The sequence below is a fragment of the Ceratotherium simum genome, chromosome 39, assembly GCF_057802395.1.
Source record: "Ceratotherium simum simum isolate JZ-2026a chromosome 39, ASM5780239v1, whole genome shotgun sequence".
In the NCBI taxonomy this organism is placed as follows: domain Eukaryota; kingdom Metazoa; phylum Chordata; class Mammalia; order Perissodactyla; family Rhinocerotidae; genus Ceratotherium; species Ceratotherium simum.
In genome coordinates this window covers 3,241,821-3,254,614 of record NC_141938.1, presented here as the reverse complement: position 1 = coordinate 3,254,614, position 12,794 = coordinate 3,241,821, and the positions used below count along the sequence as shown (strand labels likewise).

At 36.9% G+C, this 12,794-nt stretch overlaps 1 protein-coding gene across 6 annotated transcripts in view; it reads left to right on the top strand.

Moving 5' to 3' along the window:
• LOC147912101 (uncharacterized) overlaps positions 1-9,907 on the top strand; it is a 149,967-nt gene extending 140,060 nt beyond the window's left edge. For 3 of the 6 annotated variants that reach the window (XM_087425994.1, XM_087425991.1, XM_087425993.1), the window contains 3 exons: positions 6,454-6,580; positions 6,761-6,845; positions 7,233-9,907. In XM_087425994.1, the coding sequence (XP_087282120.1) occupies positions 6,454-6,580; positions 6,761-6,845; positions 7,233-8,349 (1,329 nt within the window). In that variant the 3' untranslated portion in view covers positions 8,350-9,907. Of the gene's footprint in view, positions 1-1,965; positions 3,314-6,453; positions 6,581-6,760; positions 6,846-7,232 lie in introns of those variants that run through there. The other 3 variants (XM_087425989.1, XM_087425990.1, XM_087425995.1) reach the window with 3 other exon arrangements.
• The last annotated feature ends 2,887 nt before the right edge of the window (positions 9,908-12,794 follow it).

The window sequence follows — 12,794 nt, the reverse complement described above, 5'->3', positions numbered from 1 at the left end:
AATGCCTATTTTTCTTACCCCTGTTTATTCATGTAATGAGTGGTCAGGGTCCACATATTTGATGTTTGACTTCTGAAAACTTAAGCCTCACCCTTCCCTTTTCCCCTAGGCCTTCTTATCTGATCAGGCTGATAAGAAAGCATAGACTTTAAGGACAACAATACACATTCATACATGATGGAGCTCAGTGGAGAGTTCCTGCTCTTCATCCCTTAATTGGGACATGCCCTGATGAAGAACCTAACCCAAGTGTCACCACAGCTAACCAAACATCAGGCAGTCATCACACTATGGGCCAAAAATTGACCTCATTGGCATATGTTCACAAACTCTTGGATGATTGTCTAAAAGATGCCCCTTTGTCATAAAAGAAATCTGGGAACCTTCTGACTCAGAGATACCCAAAATAGAAATCATGGTAACCCTTGTCTGTACATTACTAGGTCCACAATACAAAGACTCACCAGGATACTCATTATCCACGTTGGAGTTCTGACACTACTGATAGTAACTATGACACCTCTCAGAGGATACAGTGCCCTGCTCTCCAACAAGGCATTCAACAGAAGTTTCACCTCCCGTATGATACCGTCTCAGGCTCATAGAGCACCATACTGGCTTATTGAAGTCAGTTGGATGAGAGATGTCCTGTTTCAGTCATTGGTGTGAATTGTAATGCGTCTTTCTTCATCTTTTTTTGAAAGACTTTGTTTTTTTTAGAGCAGTTTTAGGTTGACGTAAAAATTGATCAGAGGCCGGCCAAGTGGCGCAAGTGGTTAAGTGCGCGCGCGTGCTCCGCTGCGGCAGCCCGGGGTTTGGCGGTTCAGATCCCGGGCGCGCACCGACGCACCGCTTGTTAGGCCATGCTGTGATGACGTCCCATATAAAGTGGAGGAAGATGGGCATGGATGTTAGCCCAGGGCCAGTCTTCCTCAGCAAAAAAGAGGAGGATTGGCAGATGTTAGCACAGGGCTGGTCTTCCTCACAAAAAAAAAAAAAAAAATTGATCAGAACTTGCAGAGTTCCCACATAATCCTTCTCTCTGCATCCACACAGTTTGCATTCTTTTTCACGTTTTGTGTTGCTGTGGTCCATTTGTTACAATTTCCAAACCCATATTGATGCATCACAGTGCACAGTGTACATTAGCGTTGACTCTTTGTGTTATACGCTGTATGCGTTTTGGCAAATGTCTAATAACGTGTCCATCATTTCTATATCATAGAGTGTAGTTTCACTTCCCCTAAAAATACCCTGTGCTCCACCTATTGATTCATCCCTCCCTCCAACCGTCAAATCCTTCACAACTAAAGATCTCTTGAGTTGCTTATACTTTTGACTTTTCTAGAATGTCATATTTTTAGAATCTTACACTACATAGCCCTGTCACATTGGCTTCTTTCGTTTAGCAAGATAATTTTAAGATTCCTCCATGTGTTTTCATGGGTTGATACCTCATTTATTTTTATCACTGAACAGTATTTCATCATATGGATACACCACCGACTGTTTTTCTCTATTCGACTCTTGAAGCACATCTTGCTTAAAACTCGAACTCTTGCCAATTATGAATAAAGTGCCTATAAACATTCATGTGTAAGTTTTGTGTGAACATAGGTTTCAATTCAGTTGGAAAAATACCAAGGAGTGTGATTGTTGGATCTTACTCTATGTGGTAACAGTGTATTTTGTTTTCAAAGACAGTTCCTGTCTTCCATTGTAGGGGTACCAAATTCCATTTCCATCAGCAATGAATGAGGATTACTTATAGCTTCAAATCTTCACGAATATTTGGTGTTCTCAGTGTTATGAGTTTTACCCATTTAATAAGTGTTTAATTATACCTCATTGTTGTTTTATTTCCCAATGTAATAATTTCCCAATGACATTTGTAATTTCCCAATGACATTTTTTTTTTAATTTTTTTTTTTTTTAAAGATTTTATTTATTTTATTTTTTTCCCCCCAAAGCCCCAGTAGATAGTTGCATGTCATAGCTGCACATCCTTCCAGTTGCTGTATGTGGGACTCGGCCTCAGGATGGACGGAGAAGTGGTGCCTCGATGTGCACCCGGGATCCGAACCCGGGCCACCAGCATTGCAGGGCGTGCACTTAACCACCAAGCCACAGGGCCGGCCTCCAATGACATTTATGTGGAACATGTTTTCATATTGCTTATTTCCCACTGGTGTATCTTCTTCAGTGAGCTCTCTGTTCAGATCTTTTGCGCTTGTTTTAACCGGGTTGTTTCTCTTCTGACTGTTGAGTTTTAATTGTTCTTTGGATATTTCAGATGCCAATCATTTATTTGATAAGTGTTTTACAAAGATTTTCTCTTGCTCTGTGAATTTTGTTTTTATTCTCTTCACACTGTCTTTCTCAGAGGAGTTTTTCATGTTAATGCAGTAAAATTTTTGTGTACCTTACTTTTAGGTTTTGTATGTAAAAAATTCATCTCCAAACCCAAGGTCATCCAGATTTTCTCCTATGTTATCTTCTAGGAGTTTATTCCTTTGGTGTTTTAGATTTAGATCTGTGATATGTTTTGACTTAATTTTTGTGAAAGGTGTAAGACCCGTGTCTACATTTGTTTTTGTGTGTCTGTGTGTATGTGTGTGCATGTGGATATCCATTATTTCCATCACTATTTGTTTTTTAAAAGACTTTCCTTTTCATTTGAATTGCCTTTCTTTCTTTGTGAAAGATCACTTGACTGATATTTGTGTGAGTCTATAAGGAAAGTAATTGACTCACATATTCTTCAACCTTGCTGTACTCTCTTAATAATTCTAGGAGTTATTTCTGTTGTGATTGCTTTCAGAGGCTTCACAGAGATAATTATGCCATATGGAACAAATGTTATAAATTTAGTTACAGGATTTGTAAAGATGTTTTTTCTTAAGAAGTGAAAGTTCCCCTCTATACTATTTTATCATCATAAATGGATGTTGGATTTTATCAAATCCTTTTTGATTTTCATTTCCCCCTCCTTTCCCTTCTGATGTTAGTAATTTCTGTCTTCCATCTTTTCTTTGTTATCTTGACTAGATGTTTATCAGTTTTATTAGTCTTGTCAAAGAACAAGCATTTTGTTTTGATTTTCTCTGTTGATTTCCACAACATTGATTTCTTTTCTAATTTTTATTATCTGTTGTATTGTATTTACTTTGGGTTCAATTTGCTCCTCTTTTTATTGTTTCCTAAGGTAGATGCTTACATTGTTGATTTTAGATCTTTGTTTTTCCCAGTGTATTTGTTTGATGCCATAAATTTCCCTCTAGGCCTTGCTTTTTGCTGCATCCATGAACCTTTGGTATGTTGTGTTTTCATTGCATTTAGTTCAAAATAATTCCTTATTTCTCTTGAGACTTCTTGTTTGATCCTGTGTATTATTTAGAAGCATGTTGTTGAATCTCCCCATATATGGTGATTTTCCAACTATGTTACTATTATTGACTTCTAGATGAATGCTTATGTGTTGTGAGAGTATATTTTGTATGATTTCTGATCTTTCACATTTATTAAGGTGTGGTTTATGTCCCAGAATGTGATTTGTCTTGGTGAATGTTCCATGTGAACTTGAGAAGAATGTATATTCTGCTGTTGCTGTATGAAGTATTCCATAGATTACAATGAAATCCAGTTGTTTCGTAGTGCTGTTCAGTTCACCTCTACTTTCCTCATTTCCTGCCTGCTGGAATTTATAATTTGTGATAAGGGGTTTTGAATTTACACCTATTGTATAGGACTCATTTATTTTTCCTTGAAATCTATCAGTCTTGCCTCATGTTTTTTGCCCTCTGTTGTTATTCACATACAATAAAGGATTACTGTGCCATTTTGGAGAATAGACCCCTTTATCACTATCTAATGCCCCTCTCTATTGCTGAATTTTCCTTGGTTTGAAATCTGCATTGTCTCTAATTCATATGCCTATGGCAGCTTTCTTTTGATTAGTGTTGGCATGGTCTGTTTTTCTCCATCCCTTTACCCTTCATCTGTGTCTTTATACTTAAAGTGAGTTGCTTGTAGACAAGATATAATTATATTTTTTGAAATATGGTATTACTGTCTTTCAATCATATCAAGACCATTGATGGTTAAAGTAGTTATTGGTACAGTTGGATTAATATTTACCAAACCTTTGACTGTTTTCCATTTTTGCCCTTGTTTGTTTCTTTTTGTCTTCCACCTTTTTTCTGCTTTCTCTGGCTGAAATTGAGCATTTACTCTGATTGTTTTTTCTCTTCTCTTAGCATATCAGTTACACATTTTTTTAAAAAAATATATTTTGTAGTGGTTGCCCTTGTAGTTTTCATCATACATTTATGACTAAGCCGCTTCCTCTGCTAAGTAACACTATACTGATTCACCGTTGTGCAAGTACCTCTTAACACAGTATTCCCAATATCTCCTTCCCTGTCCCTTGTCACAATGCTGTCATTTATTTCACATGTCCGTCAGCCTCTCATTACCAAATACATGGTTGCTAATATTATTATAAACAGTTTCACCTGTTATATTAATTATAAGAACTATAAAGGATATTTTACCTTCATTTTTTTCTTTTTCTAATCCTCTATGTTTATCATTTACATTTTTTCTGATAAATTTTTGAACATTTCATTTAAAGTAGGTGTATTCATGACAAATTTCCACAATTTTTGTCTCAGAAAGTACTCACTTCTCCTTTATTTGAAGGATAGTTTTGCATGACAGAGAATTCTAGGATAGGGTTTTTTTTTTTTTCAAAACTTCAAATATTTCTCTTTGTTCTTGCTTGCATGGCTTTTGAAAAGAAGTCCAATTTAATTCAACTCTTTGTTTCTTTATACACAAGAAGTGTTTCTTCTCTGGCATTTCTCAATATATTCTCTGATTTTTCTCTAGTTTGAATGTGATCTCCTTAGGTGTGCACTGTTGCAGCTTATCATCTTTAGAGTTTTCTGAGCTTCCCTGATGTACAGTTTGGTGGCTGTCATTAATTTTAGGATATTTTGGTGATCATTATTTCAGTTCTTCCTTCTGTTTCTTTCTCTTTCTTTTCCTTCAGGTGTTCCCAGTATGTATATTTTAAACCTTCCATTAAAGAGAGTTGTCCTAGGCTTTACAAATTGTGTTCTGTCTTTTTGGTTCTTCTGGCCTTTACATTAGACTCCTGTGAAATAGATATTTTGTTTATTACAGGCCTTGCTAAGAACAGAATATCTGGTGTATATTTCAAAATGCCATCTTTTGTTTCTCTTTCCCAATTATGGAGACACTGGTTTGCCCTATGACCTCAAGGATCTCATGGATCTAAGAAGAGTTGTTCATTTAAACTTTGTTCATTTTCTTCATGTGAGATCAAGAATGACAGCTATTAAGTTCCTTAAGTATGGGATCAGAAGTTGACAGGGCATCATCAAGAGTGTCTGGTCAAGAAACACTTCCTCTTGAAGTTGGGTAGTGGAGATTTTATGTTCTTTTGGAGGAAAGCACTGTTAAATCCTTCACATATTTTATAAACATGGGGAAATTTACCATCAATCCTTTGTGGACATCAGTGAACTCCTTTGTAATCTGCAGCTCTTAACCTGCCCCTCAAGACAAGCAGGCTTCAGGGTACACAGCTTTTGACCAGAAAGAGCTCTTATGGCATGTTATTATCTCACTGTGTTCTAAAAATTGGTGGGAAGTAGTTTTGAGACACATGAGTATAGAGATTTTATGGTCTGAGTTGTCATGCCTTCTTCCTTGTGCCTGAGCTCTAAGTTCCAAATAATTTTGTAGCCCCATCAAATCAGAGAGAGAGAGAAAGGAAGAACTGAGCCTATGATAAATATTACACAAGTTAAAAGCAATGCTTCACCACCAGAATATTTACATTCAGCCAGCTGCCTCCAATTACTTGTAATGGCCTGGAATACTTTAGGACAATGTGGCCATCTGGGCTTTATTAAAGGTTTGACTTCTGTAGGCCTCCTGGACTCTCTCGTGATAGGACTAGACAAAAAAGCTTCCAGTTCCTCACAGTGTTTTTATTCATTGACACCTCCTGCAGATTTGACCCTCTGCCTCATGGAGTACTGTAACTGGTGGGTAAGAAGGAAGAAGATGAAAGAATTTTTCTCACAAGGAATCATTGGTCTTAAAATGATAATATTTCTTTCATGTGTATAGCATTTCTTTCTTTTTCCAACATGCTCTGGACACTGCCATTACAGAGAAATATGATGTAATGTGATCACTGTAAAAATGTGTAAATAATTTCCATCTCGTCATAATGCTGTTAAATTGGTGAGGAAATGTGTACATAAAAACAGTGAGTTTTTGAAGACCACAAAAGAGAATAAATGTTTGGAGATGACAGAATCACATGTAACTTTCCTACAAATGGAGTATAGACCCCCACAGTAAGACTGTGCTGTCAGTCTTATGTATCCTACTCTGCACATATTTGTGATGTTTTAGGACTCAGTGGCCATTGAGGATGTGGCTGTGAACTTCACCCCAGAGGAGTGGGCTTTACTGGATCCTTCACAGAAGAAACTCTACAGAGATGTGATGTGGGAAACCTTCAGGATCCTGGCCTCAATAGGTAAGAATGAGGACATTCCTTCCCTTCATCAAGTAGAGAAGAAGTGTTTCTTACCCATCAACATTGTTCCAAGATTTAGAATTTGAAAGGGGGAACGTTGGTTTATAAATTATAAATGGTCATAACTCATCATAGATTTACAGAAATCTACAAATTTTTCTATAATTTCTAATATTTTAGAATCAACTTTCTGGGTCTGCATTTCAGGAAAAACATGGGAAGATCATATTGAAAATCAGTACAAAAACCAGAGAAGAAAACTAAGGTGAGTCACACTCAGAATAGAAATCAATGTCTCATGTGAGACTCCTGGTAAGTTATGAAATTTTAAAAAGAAGCAAACCAAACAACCCTTGCTTCAAATTTAGTTATTCTTAGAAAATTTTCACCAAATATACTTTCTGAAATGTGATGTAGGGGTTCAGTTTTTGCAAAATAGTTCACTTGGAAACAGTGTTAATTAACCCTATATATGAATATCACTGTTTGGATAATAGAAGGGGTGAAGTCCTCTTGCAGAGCATTCAGTATATTCAATTACTGAGAATTCAGACAAGGCAGAGAACCTAAGCTTTTCCTATAAATCACAATAAATATAACAAATATAAAATCATTAATAAATCATTAATAATGTGCTTCTCATTTTGTATAGAAATCATATGGTAGAGAGGCTCTGTGAAATTGAAGAGGGTAGTCAATGTGGAGAAAATTTCAGCCTTATTCCAAATCTCAATCTCAAGAAGAAAACTACAGGAGTTAAAGCATGCAAATGCAGTGCATGTGGAAAAGTCTTCGTGCATCATTCATCCCTTAATAGGCCTGTTCTATGTCACACTGAACACAAAACATATGACTATCAAAAATATGGAGAGAAGCCATATAAATGTATGGAATGTGGGAAAGACTTCACATTTCCCAGTTCTCTTCGAATGCATGAAAGGACTCATACTGGTGAGAAACCCTATGAATGTAAAAAATGCAGTAAAGCATTCACTTATTCTAGTTCTCTTCGAAAACATGAAAGAAGTCACACTGGAGAGAAACCTTTTGAATGTAAGGAATGTGGGAAAGCCTTCACTTTTCCCAGTTCTCTTCAAATACATGAAAGAACTCATACTAGAGAGAAACCTTATGAATGTAAAAAATGCAATAAAGCATTCATTACTCCCAGTTATCTTCGAGTACATGAAAGAATTCATACTGGAGAGAAGCCCTTTGAATGTAAAATATGTGGTAAAGCCTTCAGGTTTTCCAATAATGTTCATGAACATGAAAGAACTCATACTGGAGAGAAAACATATGAATGTAAAAGATGCAATAAAGCATTCATTACTCTCAGTGATCTTCGAAAACATGAAAGAATTCATACTGGAGAGAAACCTTTTGAATGTAAAATATGTGGTAAAGCCTTCAGGTTTTCTAATAATGTTCATGTACATGAAAGAACTCACACTGGAGAGAAACCCTATGAATGTAAAAAATGTAGTAAGGCATTTACTTCTTCCACTTCTCTTCAAATACATGAACGACTTCATACTGGAGAAAAACCCTATGAATGTAAGGAATGTGGGAAAGCATTCATTTCTCACAGATCGCTTCGAAAACATGAAAGAAGTCACAGTGGAGAGAAACTGTATGAATGCAAGGAAAGTGGGAAAGACTTTATTTCTCATGAAAACTTTCAAGGATGTGGGAAATGCACACCAGAAGAAAAACTATGTAAATGTAAAGAATGTTTGAAAGCCTTTTATTATCCTAGTTCTTTCTAAAGGCATGAAAGGACTGACTTGATAAAAACCTCTTGAATGTAAACAGTGTGCAAAAGATTTCAATTGGCCTAGATCCTTCTATGTAAAACTCTCACCAAAAAGAAATATAAATTACATGAGAAAGTTTGATGGAAATTAATTTGTATATAATGTTCTAGAAAACCTTCAACATGAAAGAGTTGTTATAAAAGTTGTGAATATATTTTGCTTACCAAGCCTTTTTCTTAAAGTGCAACTTTGGATTGTGGATTTCTATTAATTACTTTCAGAAAGGAATATTGAGGTGAGATAATTCTGCAAGTCATCCTTTGTCAATAGTACATAAAGATTAGTAGGAAGTGCTTTTTTCTTGAATCAGTTAATAATATTTTCTCTTTAATTTTTTATAATGTTTTAATAGTTCTGTGTTAAGAGGCCATTGAAAAATGATAGTTTGTATTTGTTGGGATTTCCTTATTGGCCATGTATTTCAGATCCTGGATAGGCCTAATCCATTGTGTATATTGTACCTTTCTTAGAGAAAGCTCCTTTTTTGGGGTGGTGGGTAGAGGAGCCTGTTTTTATTTTCTATAGTATTAAACAGTTGTAATAAATTTTTGTGTATGCCAAGTTTATCAAGGAGTATAATTTCCTGTGAATTCATACTTGGGGCTTTGCTCTTTGTCCTTCCTTCTGACTGATATTTGGTGAATTGACTTTGAATTAAGTATGGGCCTGTGATAGGGCAACTAAATCTAGAGCTGGACATGTCACCCTGTATTGTGTTATGTCAATGAAGGTAATGTTAAGAACTAGATCTTTAAGAATCCACCCCCTTTATGGTTCCATGTTGGAATTCACCAATAGCCTCACCTGCATGAGATTTGGAAGGCAGAAGCAAAGAAGGCATTAGGCAGATTTTGAAGCCACCATAGAAAGAGAGAGACAGTTACATAGGAGCTTTGAGGACACCATCTTCCATGCCATTTTCTGGGCGGGTTCTTTGTCCTTCTAGTCAAGAGCATCTTGAAAACCACCAATAACTGTTTGATTTCCATTTTCTTGCAGGGGTATTTTCCAGTGATGTTTTCACAAGTTTCACATAAAAGATCCGTGAGAGTTAAGATTTTTCTGAAAGGCCTCTTGTGTCCACTAGAAAGCTAATTCAGACTCTAGTGTTTGGGAGTATTCTCTGATTCCCCTTTTCTCTAGATAATATCTATGTAAGGCCTAATTTGAATGGGAAGCGCTTTATGCTGTTAATAGTGCTAGTGAGCCTGTTTCCTGATTCACCATGACATCTACAATGGGACATAAAAAGAAGGACGTGGGAGTTTGTTTCTCTGCCGCATTGTGCAGTGACTGCCTTGACCCAGTTCTTCCACGTGAGAACAATCACCTTTCTCATGTCAGGAAGACTGTGTGTTTCCTGTTACTTGTAGCTGAATGTATTCCCTCAATATGTTTTCAATAATGTTTGATTGTATGTCATTAAAACTATGTGCATTTCCTTGTGAAAGGAATGCTTCTGTAGTTGTTTCATTGATATATTTTATCAACTGTTCCAATCCATCATATGCTAGCTAATAAATATTATTTTTTTCATTTTGTCAAAGAGTATACTAAAATCCATTTTAATTATGGATTTTCAGATATACATTGCAATGTTCTTCATTTAATCATACATTATGAGTCAATTTTATCATATGCATACAAAAACAGGTGTTTTTATTCTTTTGTACTTATAATTTTTGTCATGAAACTAATTTCTCATTCATTCTTAACCCAAAACATAACAATCATGGTTTTTTCACTGCCCTCTTGCCAGTGACCTGGAGGATTGCACCTCTAGTCAGAGAGAGGGGTGTATTGAATTCTAGAAAGAAGGACCACAGACCATAAGGGACTGTGAGGTGTGACAGTGACAGGGTGCTCAGAAGGACTTCCTACAAGATTTTGGCATGTCTTTATTGGTTTGATTGCTATTCAAGGAAGCAGGTCATTTTCTGTATTGAATGATGTGAGGAGGCAAACAATTCTATTTTCGGTAAACTCTTTTTTGGTAAACGTAATCATTGTTTTCTAAAAGGCAAAAACAATGAAGTGGAGCTAAAGTTAATTTGTAAGAAGTTCCAGTCATTTTAGTAAGAAGCAGAGAAACTTAGTCATTTTTTATCATTTGGAATTTTATCTTTTACCATTTTTACTGGGATGGTTACTAAATAATTTTAGTTTTGCCTTGGTAACTGTGTACCTTTGATGAAGGTGTGTTATATTTTCTCTTCAGCAGGATGAGACTTGGTGTCACAGTGACTGCAGGCAGCTCCCAGTCCTCTGGAACAGATTTCACCTTTTCTACTTATCAAAACACTGTTGTATTTCCTACTACATATTAGACACAGTTTACCATAAAGTATCTCAGTTAAAATACATCAATTCACTTCTTAGTATACTACATAATGTTTTTAATATCTCCTCTATGACTCAACTGAGGCCTGTGAGCTTAGGTAAATTGTGAGACAATACAAACGGAGCAAGGCAGAGAGACAGGACCGCTATGCCAATCAAGCCTTTCTTTCTTGGAGACTGTACCCTTGATGCTAATGTTTCAACATCCCTCCCATGCCATGCAATACAGAGTCAACGTACCCAATTTAGCGGAAATAAGGCACAGTAGGATTTGGATATAGTGACATGAAACAAGTCCTTGCAGTCCTGATGCTTATATGTTTGTAGGAAAAGAAAGATGATTAACAAATACTACACGTTGTTTATAAGATAGAGATAAGGGCTTTGAAGAAAAGCAAAATACAACATTGAGCTAATAGGGAGGCTGAGGTGTGTACATGTCTTTTCTATGGGGGAGGAGTGAGTGAGGATGTCATTATTGTTATCTGGGACTCAAGACTTCCTATTGATTTAAGCCGCAGACATTTGTGGTGTCTTTGTTTTTAATGTCATTTGAGAGGATTTTAATTTTAGCTTTAAATATTAAAAATGTTATGGTCTTTGGCATTTCCATGTTGCTGCTGTACAGACTGAGTGTGCAACATATACCCCATTAACCGTGGGGTTCCTCCCATTTAGAGAAACAGTTGCATTCCTTTGCACTGTTCCAGCTCATCCTGAGTGTATTCCAGGAGTAGAGTGATATCTATGTGAGTCTACTGTGATCTCCCTGTGGAAACACCAAAAAGAGCTGTGGGTGTTTAGAGGCAGTCATCCAAGGAATAATTGAGGTGAGCTGCAGGGAGTGGGTATCATTTTGAGTAATATCCTAATTGAGTATAAAAGAAGAAATGGGAAATTTTTAACGTCTTTTCATCACAGGAGTGGCTGGGAAGTCTCTTGTGTCGATGACCCACAAGGCCCCATCACCCATTTAGCTGTTCTCAGGTTTCATTTCCATATGCTTAGACATCCAGCTCATGGTGTGGAAAAGTGGGAAACAGTAGTAACAGCTTTGAGGTTTAAAAGAGCAAAGGAAATGGAATGTTTTCCTTTTTTTCAGTGTTAACTTCCATATTGGATGGGTTTCATTCAAATGGGCACCACAGGAGTATTCTTTTGGAGTGTTGGTGTGTTTTTTATCTTTTTTTGTGCGTGTGAGGAATATCAGCCCTGAGCTAACATCCATGCCAATCTTCCTCTTTGCTGAGGAAGACTGGCCTTGAGCTAACATCCGTGCCCATCTTCCTCCACTTTATGTGGGACACCGCCACAGCATGTCCTCACAAGCAGTGCCTCGGTGCACGCCCGGGATCCAAACCCGGGCTGCCAGCAGCAGAGTGTGCACACTTACCCACTACGCCACGGGGCCAGCCCCTGTTTTTCATCTTTCGATGGCAGTATTTCTATATATTTGAGAAAACTCATGTACACTTAAAATATTTTATATATGTTTATATATGTGTTATATGTATATTAATAGAAAATGAATAATATAATTGATTTCATATGCTAGAAGAAGGTTAAGCTCTCCCGAACCTTGATTTTTTGTGTTCAACTCTTCTTTCCACAACTGTGGCATCCTTCTTAGGAAGAATTAAAGGACCAGACAAGAAGAACTCAATCCTCAACACATCTTTCTTGCAACCCTGTCTTAATTGAAAAAACACCCTCCAGGGTTGCACCTGCTCTCATCTCATCCTCATAACTAGGAGTGAAGTGAAAGGGCTCCCAGAATCTGTCTTTGAGTTTAAGTCATGTTCTGTCTGTGTACAAGTATTTAGAAATACTGTGGTTCTAAAATATAAAAGTGTATCCCAAGTGGGATCTGCCTAGGGACTTGCTCATTTATTGCTATACATAGACCATTTCCAGCTCTTCATTTCCCTACTCAAGCCTACTCTGTGCCTGCTTAGTTGGAAACATCTTTAGAAATCCACACATGTCCCACTCTGCAAAATTTGTCTGAGGCAACAGGAGGCGGCTGTGAGCTGAGGTGGGGACAGAAGCAGTGGTGG